The sequence below is a fragment of the Hemiscyllium ocellatum genome, chromosome 3, assembly GCF_020745735.1.
Source record: "Hemiscyllium ocellatum isolate sHemOce1 chromosome 3, sHemOce1.pat.X.cur, whole genome shotgun sequence".
NCBI classification, from domain to species: domain Eukaryota; kingdom Metazoa; phylum Chordata; class Chondrichthyes; order Orectolobiformes; family Hemiscylliidae; genus Hemiscyllium; species Hemiscyllium ocellatum.
The window spans coordinates 139,073,686-139,095,628 of NC_083403.1; the positions used below are offsets into that span (position 1 = coordinate 139,073,686).

General features: G+C 44.3%; 1 protein-coding gene across 2 annotated transcripts in view; it reads left to right on the forward strand.

The window, feature by feature from the left end:
• The window catches only part of LOC132808109 (matrilin-3-like), a 49,503-nt gene that overhangs the window by 9,239 nt on the left and 18,321 nt on the right, over positions 1–21,943 (forward strand). Inside the window, exons 2-7 of one of the 2 annotated variants that reach the window (XM_060822000.1) lie at positions 192–761; positions 12,755–12,889; positions 14,038–14,160; positions 18,156–18,278; positions 19,945–20,067; positions 21,775–21,897. In XM_060822000.1, the coding sequence (XP_060677983.1) occupies positions 192–761; positions 12,755–12,889; positions 14,038–14,160; positions 18,156–18,278; positions 19,945–20,067; positions 21,775–21,897 (1,197 nt within the window). The remainder of the gene's footprint in view (positions 1–191; positions 762–12,754; positions 12,890–14,037; positions 14,161–18,155; positions 18,279–19,944; positions 20,068–21,774; positions 21,898–21,943) is intronic. The other variant, XM_060822005.1, reaches the window with a different exon arrangement.

Sequence of the window (21,943 nt, forward strand, 5' to 3'; positions counted from 1 at the left end):
GGACAAATATCTCAATGTAGTTGCAGATTCTGACCAGGAGGTGGTCTTGATGAGTGAGGTTCTAAAGTCTCATGAACTTTTACTACCTTGTACATCAAAAGAATTAAATGAACAACATATTAGTTTTAAGTAAGTATATTTTATTTCAACAAATGTATGTATTTTAAAAAAAACATTTGTTCCTTCCACAGAAGCACAATGTAAAAGTCAGCCGCAAGATTTGGTTTTTATCATCGATAGCTCCCGCAGTGTTCGACCCCAGGAGTTTGAAAAGGTGAGAGTCTTTCTGGCTAAGATGATTGACACATTGGATGTTGGACCTGATAGGACCCGAGTGGCTATTATCAACTATGCAAGCAGTGTGAAGGAGGAGTTCATGTTCAAAACCTACAACAACAAGAAAGACATGAAGAAAGCAGTTTATCAAATCGAACCCCTTTCAACCGGTACTATGACAGGTTTGGCCATTGACAGTGCAATGAGGAAGACATTTACAAAAACTGCAGGAGCAAGACCAGAGGAACTTGGTATCGCCAAAGTAGCCATCATTGTGACAGATGGCAGGCCACAGGACCAAGTGGCAGAAATATCTGCAAGTGCTCGAGCTTCTGGTATTGAAATCTATGCTGTTGGTGTAGACAGGGCTGACATGCAGTCACTGAGACTAATGGCCAGTGAACCACTGGATGACCATGTCTTCTATGTGGAAACATATGGTGTGATAGAGATGCTGACTTCTAAGTTCATGGAGAGTCTTTGTGGTAAGCTATTTCTGAAGCCACTATAATATGGACTTTCATGTTACATGAACAAAATTGCAAATTAATACTGTATTGTGCAATTTTCGGACCATGAATTTCCATGGTAGTTAGAAATGTTTGCTGTCTACAATATGTGGATCAAGTAGGTTGAACAAAAGAAAGGGTTGAAGTCTGGTTTCAAAGAAAATGAGTTCTTCAGAAATATAATGAATAATTTGAAAATCCTGACACAGAGGGAGCTGGTTGTGGTTGTTGGAGTTCAGTTGTCTCAGCTCCAGGACATCTCTGTAAGAGTTCATCAGAGGAGTACCATCTTCAGCTGCCTCATTCAGCACAACTTCACTGCATCACAAGGTCAGATGTGGAGATTGCACAGCGTTCAGTTCCATTTGCAACTCCTCAGACACTGAAGCAGTCCACGTTAAAATAAACTAAGACCTGGACAATATCCAGGTTTGGGCTGACAAGTGGCATATGTAATTTAGGCTACTCAAATGCCAGCCAATGACAATTTTCAACAAGAGAGAACTTAGCCATCATACCATGACATTCAATAACTTTTCCACCACCGAATCTCCCATTATCATACTGGGCGTTACAATTGACCAGAAACTCAACTGGATTGGCCATAAAAATGCAATGGGTACAGGAGCAGGTCAGAAACTAAGAATTCTGCAGCAAATAGCTCACCTCCTGACTCCCCATAGCTTGCCCACCATCTGCAAGTCACAAGTCAGGAGTGTGATGGAATATTCCTCACTTGCCTGGATGGGTGTAGCTCCAACAAACTCAAGAAGCTCGACACCATCCAGGAAAAACCAGCTGCGTTATTGGCATCACATCCACAGACATTTGCTTCCTCCACTACTCTGACTCAGTAGCAGCAGTGTGTACCATCTACAAGGTGCACTGCAGAAATTCACCAAGGCACCTTAGTCAAACCCATGACCACAATCATCTCAAAGTGTAAGGTCCAACAAATACATGGGAACACTGCCACTTGCAGGTTTCCCCTGTAAAGTACTCACCATCCTGACTTAGAAATCCTGTAATTCCTTCCCTAAAGGCAAATGGATTACATCGTTCCAAGAAAGCAACTCACCACCACGAGAGATAGTAGGCCCAACCATCGACGCCCACATCCCATGAATGAATAATAAAGAACAGGAGGGTCGATAGAGCAAACAGGGAGAAAACTTTCATTTGGGAAATGGATTAGTAACCAGAGGACATAGATTGAATATACTTGATGAAAATAACTAACAGTGAAATTGAGGTAAATATTTTCACAACATGGGTTGTTGAGATTTGGCAAGCTCTATGCAAAAGGACAGTGGAAGCAAATTTAATGGGAACGTTCAAAAGGCAAAATTGCAGGAGCCTCAGTCTTTGCAATAATCCAACAGGTTTGAGATTATTTCAGTTTGTCTGGATGAGAGTGAAGGCTCCGTGGGAGATGAGGTAAATGACCATGGCACAGCAGTACAGGAATTACTCAGAAAGTATGAGTGAGAATGCAGGTTGCAGTAGTAGGGGAGAGTATAGTAAGGGGCATTGTTACTTTCCCCTGCACCAAACGACATGAGTCCAGGTGGCTGTATTGTCTGCCAGGTGCCAGGGCTCAGGACATCTGTGCAGGGTTAGGCGGGAACATAAGAATGGAAGGGCAAGGATCCGGTCATCATGTCCAAGCGGGTACCAGTGATATGGGCAGGACAATTAAGGAAGTTCTGCATTGTCAGTTTGAGGAATCAGGCATTAAATTAAGGAGCAGAACCTCAACAGTCATACTTTCTGCATTATTACCCAAACCACTTGCAAATGATTTGGAAAGCTAGCGTGCTTCCAATTAAACCTGTTGGATTATAACCTGGTGTTGTGTGATTTTTAACGCTTGCAAATGTTACAATATAAGGCAAATCAGATTAGAGAGATGAATGTGTAGCTCAAATATTGGAGTGGGAGAAGTGGGGTTCTGGTTTATGGGGCAATCAGACAAGAACTGATGAAGGTGGGATCTGGGCCGGTGCCGGTAGCTCAGTGGCTAGCACTGCTGCCTCACAGCGTCAGGGACCTGGGTTCAATTCCAGCTTTGAGCAACTGTCTGTGTGGAGTTGCATATTCTCCCCGTGTCTGCATGGGTTTCCTCTGGGTGCTCCGGTTTCCTCCCACAATCCAAAGATGCGCAAGTTAGGTGAATTGGCCACGCTAAATTGCCCATAGTGTCCAGGGATGTGTAGGTTAGGTGCATGAGTCGGGGTAAATGTCGGGGAATGGGTCTGGGTGGGATACTCTTCGGAGGGTCAGTGTGGACTCGTTGGGCTGAAGGACCTGTTTCCATACTGTAGGGAATCTAATCTAAATCTAAACATTACATGACTATGGAAGTAGAGAGGATTTTAAACTGAATAATGGGGCCAAGAGATCAAATTTGGGAAGAACAAATCAAAGCCTGGTCTTGGATAGAGGAAATGTATTAGTGTAGGAAATGATATACAGACCATACAGGAAGTGATAAGAGTATGAATCTAAGAGTCAACCAATAGATAAGAATAGAATGTACAAATAGTGAAAAAGGATAAAGCTAAAACCTCGCTGTGTGACTGCAGGTAGTGAGAATGCAAATAGAAATGAATAAGGATGAGCTGGTAGTTATTCCAAAGGCATGGCTGTAGGGTGATGTGAATTAGGGCCTGAATCTTGAAGGGTAAAGGACATTTAGGAAAGTAGAAAAGCTGGCTAGATGACTTTGCTCATTAATTAGCTAATAGCACGAAAGAGTGGGATGATAAAAAGTTTAGGAAAGCGTGCTGTGGTCAAAAGGAGAAATGATAAAGGCAAAAAGTCACTTTTGGGAGTGGTGTAGTGTCCCTAACAGTAACCACGCAATAGGGTGAGGTGTACAGTGTCCCTAACCGTAACCACGCAATAGGGTGAGGTGTACAGTGTCCCTAACAGTAACCACGCAATAGGGTGAGGTGTACAGTGTCCCTAACAGTAACCACGCAATAGGGTGAGGTGTACAGTGTCCCTAACAGTAACCACGCAATAGGGTGAGGTGTACAGTGTCCCTAACAGTAACCACGCAATAGGGTGAGGTGTACAGTGTCCCTAACAGTAACCACGCAATAGGGTGAGGTGTACAGTGTCCCTAACAGTAACCACGCAATAGGGTGAGGTGTACAGTGTCCCTAACCGTAACCACGCAATAGGGTGAGGTGTACAGTGTCCCTAACAGTAACCACGCAATAGGGTGAGGTGTACAGTGTCCCTAACCGTAACCACGCAATAGGGTGAGGTGTACAGTGTCCCTAACAGTAATCACGCAATAGGGTGAGGTGTACAGTGTCCCTAACAGTAACCACGCAATAGGGTGAGGTGTACAGTGCCCCTAACAGTAACCACGCAATAGGGTGAGGTGTACAGTGCCCCTAACAGTAACCACGCAATAGGGTGAGGTGTACAGTGTCCCTAACAGTAACCACGCAATAGGGTGAGGTGTACAGTGTCCCTAACAGTAACCACGCAATAGGGTGAGCGTACAGTGTCCCTAACAGTAACCACGCAATAGGGTGAGGTGTACAGTGCCCCTAACAGTAACCACGCAATAGGGTGAGGTGTACAGTGCCCCTAACAGTAACCACGCAATAGGGTGAGGTGTACAGTGTCCCTAACAGTAACCACGCAATAGGGTGAGGTGTACAGTGTCCCTAACCGTAACCACGAAATGGGGTGAGGTGTACAGTGTCCCTAACAGTAACCACGCAATAGGGTGAGGTGTACAGTGTCCCTAACAGTAACCACGAAATGGGGTGAGGTGTACAGTGTCCCTAACCGTAACCACGCAATAGGGTGAGCGTACAGTGCTCCTAACAGTAATCACGCAATAGGGTGAGGTGTACAGTGTCCCTAACAGTAACCACGCAATAGGGTGAGCGTACAGTGCTCCTAACTGTAATCACGCAATAGGGTGAGGTGTACAGTGCCCCTAACAGTAACCACGCAATAGGGTGAGGTGTACAGTGCCCCTAACAGTAATCACGCAATAGGGTGAGTGTACAGTGCTTCTAACTGTAATCACGCAATAGGGTGAGCGTACAGTGCCCCTAACAGTAATCACGCAATAGGGTGAGGTGTACAGTGCCCCTAACAGTAACCACGCAATAGGGTGAGGTGTACAGTGCCCCTAACAGTAATCACTCAATAGGGTGAGGTGTACAGTGCCCCTAACAGTAACCACGCAATAGGGTGAGCGTACAGTGCTGCTAACAGTAACCACGCAATAGGGTGAGGTGTACAGTGCCCCTAACAGTAACCATGCAATAGGGTGAGGTGTACAGTGCCCCTAACAGTAATCATGCAATAGGATGAGGTGTACAGTGCTCCTAACAGTAACCACGCAATAGGGTGAGGTGTACAGTGCCCCAACAGTAACCACTCAATAGGGTGAGTGTACAGTGCTCCTAACAGTAACCACACAATAGGGTGAGGTGTACAGTGCCCCTAACAGTAACCACGCAATAGGGTGAGGTGTACAGTGCTCCTAACAGTAACCACGCAATAGGGTGAGGTGTACAGTGTCCCTAACAGTAATCATGCAATAGGGTGAGATGTACAGTCATCCCAACAGTAACCACGCAATAGGGTGAGGTGTACAGTGTCCCTAACAGTAATCACGCAATAGGGTGAGGTGTACAGTGTCCCTAACAGTAACCACGCAATAGGGTGAGGTGTACAGTGTCCCTAACAGTAACCACGCAATAGGGTGAGGTGTACAGTGTCCCTAACAGTAACCACGCAATAGGGTGAGGTGTACAGTGTCCCTAACCGTAACCACGCAATAGGGTGAGGTGTACAGTGTCCCTAACCGTAACCACGCAATAGGGTGAGGTGTACAGTGTCCCTAACAGTAACCACGCAATAGGGTGAGGTGTACAGTGTCCCTAACAGTAACCACGCAATAGGGTGAGGTGTACAGTGTCCCTAACCGTAACCACGAAATGGGGTGAGGTGTACAGTGTCCCTAACAGTAACCACGCAATAGGGTGAGGTGTACAGTGTCCCTAACCGTAACCACGCAATAGGGTGAGGTGTACAGTGTCCCTAACCGTAACCACGAAATGGGGTGAGGTGTACAGTGTCCCTAACAGTAACCACGCAATAGGGTGAGGTGTACAGTGTCCCTAACCGTAACCACGCAATAGGGTGAGGTGTACAGTGTCCCTAACCGTAACCACGAAATGGGGTGAGGTGTACAGTGTCCCTAACAGTAACCACGCAATAGGGTGAGGTGTACAGTGTCCCTAACAGTAACCACGCAATAGGGTGAGCGTACAGTGCTCCTAACTGTAATCACGCAATAGGGTGAGGTGTACAGTGCTCCTAACTGTAATCACGCAATAGGGTGAGGTGTACAGTGCTCCTAACTGTAATCACGCAATAGGGTGAGGTGTACAGTGCCCCTAACAGTAACCACGCAATAGGGTGAGGTGTACAGTGCTCCTAACAGTAACCACGCAATAGGGTGAGCGTACAGTGCTCCTAACTGTAATCACGCAATAGGGTGAGGTGTACAGTGCCCCTAACAGTAACCACGCAATAGGGTGAGGTGTACAGTGCCCCTAACAGTAATCACGCAATAGGGTGAGTGTACAGTGCTTCTAACTGTAATCACGCAATAGGGTGAGCGTACAGTGCCCCTAACAGTAATCACGCAATAGGGTGAGGTGTACAGTGCCCCTAACAGTAACCACGCAATAGGGTGAGGTGTACAGTGCCCCTAACAGTAACCATGCAATAGGGTGAGCGTACAGTGCTGCTAACAGTAACCACGCAATAGGGTGAGGTGTACAGTGCCCCTAACAGTAACCACGCAATAGGGTGAGGTGTACAGTGCCCCTAACAGTAATCATGCAATATGGTGAGGTGTACAGTGCCCCTAACAGTAACCACGCAATAGGGTGAGTGTACAGTGCTCCTAACAGTAACCACGCAATAGGGTGAGGTGTACAGTGCCCCTAACAGTAACCACGCAATAGGGTGAGGTGTACAGTGCTCCTAACAGTAACCACGCAATAGGGTGAGGTGTACAGTGTCCCTAACAGTAATCATGCAATAGGGTGAGATGTACAGTCATCCCAACAGTAACCACGCAATAGGGTGAGGTGTACAGTGTCCCTAACAGTAACCACGCAATAGGGTGAGGTGTACAGTGCCCCTAACAGTAACCACGCAATAGCGTGAGGTGTACAGTGCTCCTAACAGTAACCATGCAATAGCGTGAGGTGTACAGTGCTCCTAACAGTTAAGGAAGAAATAATGAGAACTAATCAGTAGGGTATGGTGATAACCATTCAATATTTTAACAGGATGAATTAAATATATATGTTTCATTAGTCTGCACAATGCATGAGCCAAGTAATATTCCAGGACAATAATAAATCAGGAGGTGCAAGGGAAGGAGGATCTCAATAAAATCGCAATCAGCAGAGACATGGTGCTGAGTTAATTATTGGAGCTGTAAACTAACAGGTGCCTTGGTTCTGATGGACTTCATTCTAAGGTTTTCAAAGAATTGAGGCAACCGTTTTGCTTTTCTAAAACTCCCTTAATTTGGGACCGTCCCATTAGATTCAAAGACATTAACTAAATTACAGGTCAATTAGCTTAATGTCTCTCATAGGGAGAAGCTATTGTTAAAGACATCATAGTAGGGCTGAGGTAAATTCAAGGAAGTCAGGCAGATTCAACACGGTTTGTGAAAGGGAAATTATGTTTAACCAATCTATTGGGCACGGTGGCACAGTGGTTAGCACTGCTGCCTCACAGCGCCTGAGACCCGGGTTCAATTCCCGACTCAGGCGACTGACTGTGTGGAGTTTGCACGTTCTCCCCGTGTCAGCATGGGTTTCCTCCGGGTGCTCCTGTTTCCTCCCACAGTCCAAAGATGTGCGGGTCAGGTGAATTGGCCATGCTAAATTGCCCGTAGGGTTAGGTAAGGGGTAAATGTAGGGGTATGGGTGGGTTGCGCTTTGGCGGGTCGGTGTGGACTTGTTGGGCTGAAGGGCCTGTTTCCACACTGTAAGTAATCTAATGTAATCTAATCTAAATTAACTTGTGTTGTAGATAAAGGGAAACCAATGATGTAATGTACTTGGGTGTCCAGAAGGTATTTGATAAGGTGCCACATCAAACTTTATTGTAGAAAATAAAAGCTGATGGTCTAGGTGGGTAATATATCCTAGTGGAAGGATAATACACTGGCGTGCAAATATGAAGCAGAGAATATGTGTAAGTGGGTCTTTGTCAAGTTGGCAAGATGTAACTAGTGGTGTGTCACAAGGATCAATGTTGGGACTTGAACTAAATAAAACCCAAAAGAACTGCGAATGCTGTAAATCAGAAACAAAAAGAGAAATTGCGGGAAAAGCTTAACAGACCGGGCAGCATCTGTGGAGAGAAATGAGACCTTTCTAAAGGATCACTCCACTCGAAATGTTGAACTCTGTTTTCTCTCCACAGATGCTGCCAGACCCGTTGAGATTTTCCAGCAACTTCTATTTTTGTTTGGGTCTTGGGTCTTTACTATCCAAATAAATGATTAGATGAAGGGATGGAAGGTATGGTTACCAAATTTGCTGATGACACAAAAAAAGGTAGGAAGCCAAGTTAGGACACAAAGGAGGTTATGAAAACATATTGACAAGTTAAGTGAGTGGGCCAGGATGCGACAAATGGAGCATAATATAGGGAAATGTGAAATTGCCCATTTTAAAAGGAAGAATAAAAAAGAAGCATCTTCCCTAAAAGGTAAGAGATTGCAATGCTGTGAGCTACTGAGAGATCAGGATGTCCCAATGCACCAAACACAATAGGGAGTTAGATGGACATTCGGCAAGGAATTATTAAAGTCAAGAGTGTGGTGCTGGGAAAGCACAGCATCCGTGGAGCAGGAGAATCAATGTATTGGGCAAAAGCCCTTCATCAGGAATGAGGCTGTGAGCTGAGGGGGTGGAGAGATAAATAGGAGGGGGAGGGAGCTGGGGGGGAAGGTAGCTGAGAGGGCAATAGGTGGATGGAGGTGGGAGTAAAGGTGATAGGTTGGAGGGGAGAGTGGAGTGGATAGGTGGGAAGGAAGATGGGCAGGTAGGATTGGTCATGAGGGGGCTGGAAGGTTGGAACTGGGATAAGGTCGGGGTAGGGGAAATGAGGTAACCGGCAAAATCCACATTGATGCCCCGGGATTGCAGGGTCCGGAGGCGGAAGATGAGGCATTCTTCTCCAGCTGTCGGATGGTGAGGGAGTGGCAATGGAGGAGGCCCAGGACCTGCATGTCCTTGGTGGAATGGGAGGTGGAGTTGAAGTGTTTGGCCATGGGGCGGTGGGGTTAGTTGGTGCGCAAGTCCTAGAGATGTTGGGACAAGTAAACAATCCGTTAGTAGGCCTCCTGTCTCCCCAATATAGAGGAGACTGCATTGGGAACAACGGATACAGTAAATAATGTGCGGAAGTGCAGGTGAAAGTTTGATGGATGTGGAAGGCTCCTTTGGGGCCTTGAATGGAGGTGAGGAAGGAGGTGTGGGTGCAGATTTTGCAATTCCTGCGGTGGCAGGGGAAGGTGCTGCGAGGGGAGGGTTGGTTGGTAGGGGACATGGACCTGATGAGTGAGTTGCGGAGGGAACAGTCTTTATGGAAAACAGATAGAGATGGGGAGGGAAATATATCTCTGTCCATTTGTAAATGATGGAAATGGTGGAGGAAGATGCGATTTATACATACAGAGGTTGATAGGGTGGAAAATGAGGACCAGGGGGTTTCTGTCCTTGTTGCGGTTGGAGGGGGCGCGGCCTGAGGGCGGAGGTGCAGGAAATGGATGAGATGTGTTGGAAAGCATCATCAACTACGTGGGAAGGGCAATTGCGGTCTTTAAAGAAGGAGGCCATCTGGTCTGTTCTGTGCTGGAACTGGTTCTCCTGGGAGCAGATACGGTGGAGGCAGGAGAATTTAAAATAATAGAATGTTATCATTTACTGAGGGGAATTGAATAAAATGTTAAGGAGGGGTATATGCTTCAATTACATAGTGACACTGTATCTATAAGCATGAAACACAGTATTGTAGTTAAGGAAAGATGTAAGCAAGTGGTGGATGGGAGTTAGGGGGAAGTTTCCCAGAATAATACTGAGAATGAGCTGGTTGTCCTATAAGGAAAGATTGTGCAGACTAGGCTTGTACCTGCGGGGATTTAGAAGAGGAATTAAGGGCTATGGGGAGAACGCTGGTAAGTGGAGTTGAAATGCCCATCAGCCATGATTGAATGGCGGAGTGGACTCGATGGGCCGAATGGCCTTACTTCCACTCCGATGTCTTATGGTCTTATAGTAAGGCACAACTTATTGAAACAATATAAAAACTTGAGGAGTACTGAAAAGGCAGAAGGGGAGAGGATGTTTCCCCTGATTGGCAAATCTAGAATGAGGGTCATTTTCTTTAAGATCTGGGGTCACCATTTCAAACTAGATTAGGCAAACTAGACTGAGAGAGTCGAGAGTCTTTGAAATATAAACTTAGAAGCATAGGAAGGGGAACTCTCTTCCTGAAAAGATGGTGGAAGCAGTGTTCTTAGAGAGTTGACAGGTTGTCAGGGGGAGGTGGGAGTGTGGATTTGAAGTCAGTGTTAAGATGGCAGACTGGGAGGCTCAGTGTCCTTCACCTGCTCCTCATTCATTTGTACATAGCTGTACTTGAAGACCTCTAACTTGCAGGTTGGTGGGGAGTAAACTGAGGGATGCAATTGGACTGCTTTTTCAAAAAATCAGCACAGACGAGATCGACAGATTGTCTCCTATTGCTGGAGGATGTTTGATTTTACTACAATGAGATTTGCGTTACACTTCCACTGGCAGCTTTTCCAAGGGATTTTGAGGCCATAACATATTTTAAAGTGGATTTTCATTGGGCCTACATTATTAAAATGGCAAATATTATGTAATAATGGCAATATCATAGATTTTTAAAAGATTTATGTGAAGCAATTTCACCTTTGTGGTGGAGGTAGGGGAATGTAAATTGTATGTAAATACTCAAGTTAGCTTTAAGAAATAAGAGCTCCTTTCTTTCACTTCTCTTTGCTCTGATGTCAAGTTGATCAATCACCAGTTTTAAATGCCAGATTTCAAATACTAATGCATTTCATAATAAATTTGCAAATGTCTACTCAAAATTAAAAAATTAAAAAGGACGGCATGGTTGTTAACACTGCTGCCTGACAGCTCCAGGGACCTGGTTCAATTCCAGCTTTGGGTGACTGACTGTGTGGAGTTTGCATGTTCTTCCCGTATCTGTGTGGGTTTGCTCCGGGTGCTCTGGTTTCCTCCCACAATCCAAATATGTGCAGGTTAGGTAGATTAGCCATGGGAAATGGGTTACTGGAATAGAGTAGGAACTGGGTCTGGGTGGGATGCTATTTGGAGGGTCAGTCCAGACTCGATGGGCCAACTGATCTCTTTCTGCACTGTAAGGGTTCTATGATTCTAATTCACTCCATGTCAGTACCATATAGTTAGCTCCAAGTATTCTAACTAAAATGATCTAACTTCCAAAGAAGATCATTTGTAATGACATTGATCCATCAAGTTAATTATGCTGGTAATCATAGGAATGGACAAGGAGCTCACCATAACTCCCACTGGTAGCTGATGACCCACAGTACACATATTCACAAAGGAACAGATCAAGGTAAGAGGAAACCCCCAAGACTTAGACTCCCTGCACCAGAAACAAGGGACAAAAGACATCCCTTAAGGGAAGTGAAATCAATGTCAGAATATGGACAATCCCTTAAAATATGGGATGATTAGATTAGATTACTTATAGTGTGGAAACAGGCCCTTCGGCCCAACAAGTCCACACCGACCCGCCGAAGCGCAACCCACCCATACCTCTACATTTACCCCTTACCTAACACTACGGACAATTTAGCATGGCCAATTCATCTGACCCGCACGTCTTTGGACTGTGGGAGGAAACCGGAGCACCCGGAGGAAACCCACGCAGACCCGGGAGAACGTGCAAACTCCACACAGTCAGTCGCCTGAGTCGGGAACTGAACCCGGGTCTCAGGCGCTGTGAGGCAGCAGTGCTAACCACTGTGCCACCGTGCTGCCCACGGTTGGTCACATGATCAGAAAAAGTAGCTAAATCACTTTTGCAATCCACAAAATGTGGCAGAATGGCAGAGTGTTAGGGCTTCATCACATTGCAGACTTCTCTAGGGCTCAAGTTGTCTATGATTTCAGTCCTGTTGGCTGTAATCCTGTATCTACCCTGTGGCAGGTTTGGTGAGGGGAAGCCTGCCGCCTTCTACCTCCAGCAATTAGGGCTGGCCAACCAATGTTGGCCACGCATGTGATATTCACACGCCACATACACGTAAAAGACAATATAAGGAGAAAGAACAAAGGTTGTTAAATTATAAATCATTAAATGTAAATTCCAAATAATCTTGCAAAATATTGAATGGGCATTGTAAATAAGTGAAAACTGATATTTGCCATCACAGCATTTTTAAAAATACTGTTCCCACTAAGTGTCCATAAAAATATTGAAAAGTTATGACACCGAGAGAGGCAATTCAGTGCATCATGTCTATGATATCTGTATCACTTTCTGCTAAATTATTGTTGAGTGGTTTGTCCAAATAAGGATGAAGTGATGAGATTACATTGTCGCTTATTTGTTTATGGCGACCCCAAATGAAGGGGCTTGTAGGAATAATAATTCAAGTATACAGTGTTTAATACAACTTATTGCTGTAAGGGTCCTGGTTAAAACACTTAAGATTAAGATTCATTAGAATAGGTTACTTAACACCTGGTTTCATAAGTTACATTGCTTGTTGATATGCCAATGACAAATTAAGTTATGCCATTTTTGTTCTTAATAAATGTTCCATTCCCATCTAAAGTGACTATCATAGCCTTTTTTTAAAAAAGACCGTGTTTCAGGTTCAGATTTCTGTGCCCTGGGAAACCACGACTGCCAGCATATCTGTGTGAGTACAGCGAGATCATATTACTGCAGGTGTCGTCCAGGTTTTACATTGAACGAAGATCGGAAAACCTGCTCACGTAAGTCATCAACTATCAGGAGTTTGTCTGTTAGAAAGGACAGGGTGGTTCTGGGAGTTTGGACCTGGTTGAAGGTGGTAGGAGATTGCCTTAGCCGTTAAGATGTGGAAAATAATGACCAAACATTCTTCCACAGTTCTTACAAGGTTTTAGAACTTTCTTGTTCTTGCACTATGAGTGTAGATACTGGTAATAGATTAATCTTCTGAGAGGTTACACATTAAAAAGGTATTGAATGGATTGCCCAAGGAAGGAAAATGGTCTGAACTTTCCATGCCCATTGATGACAGCCTGGTTGATGGCATGGCTGGCAAAGCAATGGTGAATGTATCAGGAGGAGGGAACAACATCTTCTTGCTAATATGCCGTATTGCCAGTGGTGGGAAAATTGGTGACTAAGAGGCTAATTGAACTACATCAGAGGCTCATTAAGGGTCCCTCCTGCTCTGCAGTGATTTTCAGATAAATCATGGTGACTCCCAGAGTTTATAAATGGGACACTATCAGTATTACACATCTTTAATCAGCACATTATACTTCAATGGGGGGAACCCCTTCGGCACCAATGGCTGTCCGCATAGCAGTGATATCACCTCAGCTTAATGAGCACTCCAACGGCTTTCCCCATTAGGTCTCACCTTCCTCCAAACAGACATACTTGTCTTTGATGGCAACCTTACCATCTCCTTGGTTAGGCTGCCTCAGCAATGGTCATAAGCCCAGCCTGATTGGCATCAGCCCCCACTTTCAGTTCAATGGTAGGACTTCAGCATCACTGATACAAGTCAGACCAGTGTATTTTTAGATCGATCCTTTAAGTTATTTAATGCTCCAAAATAGGGATGAAGTCACAAGATATGAAACATAAGATTTGCTTTCATGCTAATGTAAATGTAACAGATTCCATTTTTCTACTCAGGCTCCTTGAATGGTTTCTTTGCTGTTTGGTTATTCTAGTGTTGTTCAATAATATTCAAAATGTTTATCACCATTTTCACAGTGCTCCATGTTTGATCACATTATCCCTTTAAAATATTTTTAATAAAACAGTAAGCTGTTTATTTATTATTATTGCCATCATTAGGGCACATGAATGGATGTTAAATTGTTTATAAATAAGATACATTAACTTTAATGAAATATTTCAGGTGCGAATATATGTGTCACTGGAAACCATGACTGTGAGCAAATCTGTGTAAACACCCCAACGGGCTATCACTGCAAGTGTCATCCAGGTTTTATATTGAATGAAGACCAGAAAACTTGCTCACGTAAGTCCCGAAACAGTCCTGAAACTCGTGGGGTTTGCGATATTCTGATGGACATGGTTTACCTGTAAGAACATAGTTGGTTGTAGGTGACATGAGCCAAAATATTCAGTTTTCAGGTGAAGAATGTATTCATATAGTGCTACTTATAGCACTGCTTTCCTGTTTCGCTCGGGACAGCTAGTGCCTTGGATTGCTAGCTAGACATTGCATTTCAATGGTTTGGTTTCAGGTTGCTGCATTTACCATTACATGGTACAACTTGCTCATGTGAGATTAGATATCCCAACTTTGGACAAATCAGGTTCTGGTAATATCTGCGTTGTCCAGTCCTGAAAGAAGATGCAAGAAACAGCAAGATAATTGAGAGTCAGGCACCCTGGTTGGAGGTGAGCGAAATGCTTGGACATTCTTGTTGTGGTTCTGTTCGCCGAGCTGTGAGTTTTTGTTGCAAACGTTTCGTCCCCTGTCTAGGTGACATCCTCAATGCTTGGGGGCCTCCTGTGAAGCGCTTCTGACATGTTTCCTTCGGCATTTATAGTGGCTTGTCTTTGCCGCTTCCGGTTGTCAGTTGCTGTCCGCTGCAGTGGCCGGTATATTAGGTCTAGGTCGATGTGTTTGTTGATAGAATCAGTGGATGAGTGCCATGCCTCTAGGAATTCCCTAGCTGTTCTCTGTGTGGCTTGCGCTATAATAGTGGTGTTGTCCCAGTCGAATTCATGTTGTTTGTCATCTGTGTGTGTAGCTATCAAGGATATGTGTGTGTGGCTACAACATGAATTCGACTGGGACAACACTACTATTATAGCACAAGCCAAACAGAGAACAGCCAGGGAATTCCTAGAGGCATGGCACTCATCCACAGATTCTATCAACAAACACATCGACCTGAACCCAATATACCGGCCACTACAGCGGACAGCTAGAACTGACAACCGGAAGGGGCAGAGACAAGCCACTGTAAATGCCGAAGGAAACATGACAGAAGTGCTTCACAGGAGGCTCCCAAGCATTGAGGATGTCACCTAGAAAGGGGACAAAACCTTTGCAACAAAAACTCACAGCTCGGCAAACAGAACCACAACAACGAGCACGCGAGCTACAAATCTTCTCCCAAACTTTGAGCTTGGACATTCTTTCCATGAGAATTTATCTGGAAGTACTCTGGACTGTTTGGGGAATTTTGGTATATTTTGCACACTACTGGATATCAGAGGAACAGGCAATCTGTCCACACAGGGCCTCCAACAGGTACTTAGACAGCCTCTGGGTCTTCAGCATAACACAGAGCTGGCTCAGAGACTGTAGAGTGGGTAGGTTTTACACCATGCTCTCTACATATTGGAGCAGGTCTGCTTCATGCCTCTTCACAGGCTAGACAATGTATCCAACATCTGGATGTGCATGTTCTCCAGCAATATCCTTTATTGCAGCCTCATTGACTCGCTCATCTGATGTCTCCCTTACCCTCTGGTGAATGGGTAAACAAGTAAATGTTTCAGAAAAGCAAAATACTGTAGATGATGGAGATCTGAAAGAAAAACAGGAAGTCCTGGAGAAACTTAGCAGATCCAACAATCTCCATGGAGAGAGAGAAGAACAGAGTTCTGTTTCAAGTGCAATATGAGCTGACATTTCATTCCGCCCTGGCTGTAGCCCACTCGTACCATGACCTGCCATGAGCTTATCCCTCTCATGTCCAATGTAAGTGCAGTACCATAGGCTGATGCAGCAATGGAGCAAGTGACTAGACCTCTGCATTAATGCTGTGTTATTGCTCTGTCTCCTTCCTCTGGGTGTACTGTGTTTGGGCAGATGACCATTCTTTGGCATCTGAAAGTATGAATTCAAAAGAGGAAGATGGACTGGTTTAGGAGTGAGATGCAAGTGTCACACTGTCAGCAGTTTGCCTATTTTACTGGGAAGCAGGATGAGGATGTACTGGCAGTTAAAAAGAACGTAGTGCTTGCAAGATGCAATCGTTATGCTCATAGTTCTCAGTGACATTAGAAGCTGTGAGCACTGTCACAACAGGTTCGACAATGCTGGGAGCCATCTGTGTTTAAGAGATGCAAATGTCTTTGCCCTCCACTTGCTCTGCTCCGGCTCCTTTTTATTGCCATAACCTGCAAGAAAAAAGGTAGAATGATCTTGTCTTGGATGGTATGGGCACCAAGAGCTGGAACCATGTGGCTGCCGTGAGAGGTGGTGTGAAGCTAGCAACATTATTACGTTTCTGAGAATGTCAGGATATTAGGCCTGAGACCTGAGTTCCAGGGACTGGTGGCAGGGATGTGGTGCACTGAGCAGTATGAGAGACTGTAGTTAATAAGTAATATGTAACCTGACTAATTCACATGAGAGCATTAGACCTAGAATCCTAACAGTGTGGAAGCAGACAGTTCAGCCTATCACATCCACCTGACCCACTGAAGGGCATCCCAACCAGCTATCCTAGCCATCTAACCCTGCATTTCCTATGGCTAACCCACCTAGCTTGCACACGACAGACAATTTAACATGGCCAATCCACCTAACCTGCACATCTTTGGACTGTGGGAGGAAAACAGAGCACCTGGAGGAAACCCACGCAGAGAGAGTGTACAAACTCCACACAGACATTCACCCAAGGGTGGAATCACACCCAGGTCCCTAGCATTGTGAGGCAGCAGTGCTAACCACTAAGCCACCATGATGTTTATCTAACTTCTAGATCCTTAGCTCCAACCTCCTGTAGTTAGCATTCCTGGCTAACTGCTGTCACTCCTCTCTAAGAGCATTCCTGTGGGTTGCTGAGTTTCTGAGATGGGCACTTCTCCTGCCCACTTATGGCACCAGCACCGTACCTGCCCTTGTGTTAAATCCACAAGAATTTTAATTGCTGCAATCATTTTTTTTCCAGCTTAATTGCAGACTAAGGCCTTAGATTAGAATCCCTACAGTATGGAAACAGGCCCTTTAGGGCAACAAGTCCACACCGACCCCCTGAAAAGTAAACCGCCCAGACCTATTCCCCTACTCTATATTTATCCCTGACTAATGCACCTAACACTATGGGCAATTTAGCACGGCCAATTCACCTGACCTGCACATCTTTGGACTGTGGGAGGAAACCAGAGCAAACCCATACAGACACAGAGAGAATGTGTAAACATAGACAGTCACCCGAGATGGGAATCAAACCTGAGTCCCTGTGCTGTGAGGCAGCAGTACTAACCACTGAGCCACTGTGCCTTCTCTAAGAGGAGCAGGTTGCCTGTTGCGCCTAGTGTGTAGCAATGTGCCGGTATTTCCTGTCACTGGCAGCAGCTTGATGACATGGGAACCATGCAGAAATTGTTTCGTTGAGGTGGGTAGACAATTAGTGATTCTTATCCACATCAATTAGAATGAGTATGGCCACAAATCACATACTCATTGCCCTAAAATATGCACAAGTGGCCTGCTTCCATGCTGTAGGGATTCTATTTTATGAAATAGTGAATCAAATCCTGCAAAGTGGAAGAGATCAGTTCTCGGTATCACATGCTCAGCATAGTACTCATACACAGACACGGCCTATATTTCCATAGCCACTGTAACATTATAAAATGTCACAACATACTTCACGTGAGCATTAACAAAGTTTACCAAGGTACATGAGGGGATATTAGTATAGTTGATCAGAAACTAGATTGTACAACTTTTGGAGGAGAAGAGAGTGATATGGAACTTCAGTTAAATCAGGTTAACGACTACATGTAACTACCCTCTGAAATAGCAAAGCGAGTAGCTCAGTTTTACAGCTAATCTCTTACGAAGATCCATCATCACTTTCTCAGGGCATTAACTGTAGCCTTCCTCATATCGCCCACGTGAAATATTACTAACAGGATATTCTCTTCTCCTGGGCAATATTTATATAGATGTTGCCAGTTTATTTTCCTGTAAAAAAAAATGTTAGGTTGTTTTCTTTTCACTAATTTTTATGGATAAGATATTTTATTGAAATATTTCAGGTGAGGATCTGTGTGCTGATGGAGACCATGACTGTGAGCACATCTGTGTGAGCACAGCAACATCGTATTACTGTCGGTGTCGTCCAGGCTTTACACTGAATGAGGATCAGAAAACCTGCTCACGTACGTAATTTACCATTAATGTGTTCCTTCCAATCTTTCAAAGGTATCTGACTTGAACACACCCACAAATACTAGCAAGTCCATGTGCAGAATCTAATAGGTAGATAGCTGATTGGTGTGAGTAACAGGTGGTAGATTCAGGGACCAATGTCCCTATCACCTTTGGGACAGACTTATGCCATCGTTTATGCACATCATATGTGGCATGGCTAGATCCTCACTAGGCAGCAATAAGTTGCTAATTGATGGGGATCATTGCTTGTTAAATGTCTTGTTAACACACCAATTTACCTCATTAATATTCAGCTTCCCATCTTACCAAACTTGTCAAACAAGTCCACCGTTGAGGAAAACACGACAAGGAAATCGGAGCAGCTTCCTGGCTGCTTCAGCTAGCTGCTTGCTGTAAATTACCTCCATGTTGGAAACTAGGCACCAACATCTCAGCATACCTTCCATGGTCTCCATGTCCATAGAGATGTGCCAACCTCTCAGAACCCTCACAGCCCCTCTCTAATCAACTTACTAAGATGCTCTCTACTATCACACTGCACCTTGAGCTGCCAGAACAACTCACATTGTAACGTTACAGCAATGACAGTGTGAATTCAGAGACACACACCCAGCTCAGGGATTAGCCCAGATTGTATCTCAGGGCTTCTTCCCTCCGATCATGACTCTGAACTTACCGGCGTGCTCTCAGTACACCTGAGTCGTTGGCCTTCCCTTGCTTTTTCCACGTTGCCCCCTTAGCCAAACTTTCTAGACTTAAATTATTGCTGTCTTGTTGATTCACATAGTGCAGACTCAAAAACTGGGAAGCTTGTCATCGTTCTGAAGACAGATCATCGGACCTGAAACTGTTTCTTTCTGCACAGATGCTGCCAGATCTGCTGAGTTTCTCCAGCAATTTCTGTTTTTGTTTTGGATTTTCAGCCTCTGCAATTTATTGCTTCTTTTGTTTTGTTCCGCTTGTCACAGTCGTCAGTAATCTTCAATTAAGTCAAGGAGGATAGCCTCCATTCAGGGTTTCCTAGCACAGTAAATCGGGGTAACCTCTGATATCAGACCCAGGCCCAGCTCAGAGGATGGGTCACTCAATCTGTAACATCAACTCTGTTTCTCTACACAGATGCTGACAGACCTGCTGAGCTTCTCCAGCAATTTCTATTTTTGTCTCTGATGTGTGGCGTCTACAGTTCTTCTGTTTTTTATTTGGTCAGATTTAGGATCTTCATAAAGGGGCGAGGAGCTGGAAGATGGGCAGACCACCACCATCTTGACTGTTTTGGCCCTAATGTTGTTGCTTTGGCTGGTGATTAAAGACTTGGTCAAAACGTTATGAGTAAAGGAGGAGACCAAGATAGAACTCTAATCTAACAGTACATGGTTGATTATAAAAATGTAATTAACAATCTACTTTGTTAGCTTTGATTTCATCCACTGCTTACAGCTCATTTGTACAAATAGCCCTAATGACACTTAGATGTCAGCACATTAACTGTAGATTTTCTCAGTATAGCTACAATAATTATTTGTAATAGTTTTACATGAAATATCTTGATTGTGATTATTGCTACTATCAAAATACAGCAATTAATTTTACATTTATATCCCTCACCAATTTTTATGGACAAGATATATTAAATTTAATGAAATATTTCAGGTGAGGATATGTGTGCAGTTGGAAACCATGACTGTGAGCACATCTGTGTGAGCACAGCAACATCATATTACTGCCGGTGTCATCCAGGTTTTACATTGAACGAGGATCAGAAAACCTGCTCACGTAAGTCTCCCATCATTAGCCTGTTTTTACCCACACTGTTAGTGTTGTAAACAAATGAAATTAATTCATAGAATTGTTCATAAATCTCTCATGGGTAGGTAATGCCATAACTATGGTATTTAATTCAGTAAGATGAGGTCTGGTAATGCAACTGGTACATCTGAAAGTGTATGTAACGACAGAAACTCAGACATCCTGAATGATCAGTAGAGTCATAGAGCCATAGAGATGTACAGCATGGAAAGAGATTCTTCAGTCCAACCCATCCATGCCGACCAGATGTCTCAACCCAATCTACTCCCACCTGCCAGCACCCAGCCCATATCCCTCCAAACCCTTCCTATTCATATACCCATCCAAATGCCTCTTAAATGTTGCAATCATACCAGCCTCCACCACTTTCTCTGGTAGCTCATTCCATATCCATACCACCTCTGTGTGAAAAGGTTGCCTCTTAGATCTCTTTTATATCTTTCCAATCTCACCCTAAACCTATGCCCTCTAGTTCTGAACTCCCTGATCCCAGGGAAAAGACTTTGCCCATTTTTCCTATCTATGTCCCTCAAAATTTTGTAAACCTCTATAAGGTCACCCCTCAGCCTGTGACGTTCCAGGGAAAACAACCCCAGCCTGTTCAGCCTCTTCCTATAGCTCAAATCCTCCAACCCTGGCAACATCCTTGTAAATCTTTTCTGAACCCTTTCAGGTTTCACAATATCTTTCCGTTAGGAAGGAGACCAGAATTGCAGGTATTCCAACAGTGGCCTAACCAATGTCCTGTACAGCCGCAACATGATCTCCCAATTCCTGTACTCAATACTCTGACCAATAAAAGAAAGCATACCAAACGCCTTCTTCATTATCTTATCTACCTGCGACTCCACTTTCAAGGAGCTATGAACCTGCACTCCAAGGTCTCTTTGTTCAGCAACACTCCCTAGGACCTTACCATTATGTATATAAGTCCTGCTTAGATTTGCTTTCCCAAAATGCAGCACCTCGCATTTATCTGAATTAAACTCCATCTGCCACTTGTCAGCCCATTGGCCCATCTGGTCCAGATCCTGTTGTAACCTGAGGTAACCCTCTTCGCTGTCCACTACACCTCCAATTTTGGTGTCATCTACAAATTTACTAACTGTACCTCTTATGCTTGCATCCAAATCATTTGTGTAAATGACAAAAAGTAGAGGGCCCAGCACCCATCCTTGTGGCACTCCACTGGTCACAGGCCTCCAGTCTGAAAAACAACCCTCCACCACCACCCTCTGTCTTCTACCTTTGAGCCAGTTCTGTATCCAAATGGTTAGTTCTCCCTGTATTCCATGAGATCTAACCTTGCTAATCAGTGTCCCATGGGGAACCTTGTCGACCACAAACACCATTTCACCCAGATATCTCAATGACAGTCTGCTAATGTCACTCCAGTGCTTGGCAGGAAATCAGATGCATGTTGGGTTGCAAATGTCCTCTAATACAGTCTGACAGGCAATCAGCCATACCAATGATTTCTGACAAGCCCTATACCACCTTTTTTGATTAATAATTGTACATTTGCTTATATATCTGACATAAATAAAACATTTTTGTGGGCAATGTTTTAGTTTATGATATTTGCTCCCGTTAAAACACAACAATGAATACTAAGGTGTTTTTCTTTATCAATTTTTGTAGTTAAGATAATATTAATGTAATGAAATATTTCAGGTGAGGATATGTGTGCTATTGGAAACCATGACTGTGAGCATATCTGTGTGAGCACAGCAACGTCGTATTACTGCCGGTGTCATCCAGGTTTTACACTGAATGAAGATCAGAAAACCTGCTCACGTAAGTGGCTTAGCAACATCATGTTGTTTATCTAAACTTCCACAGA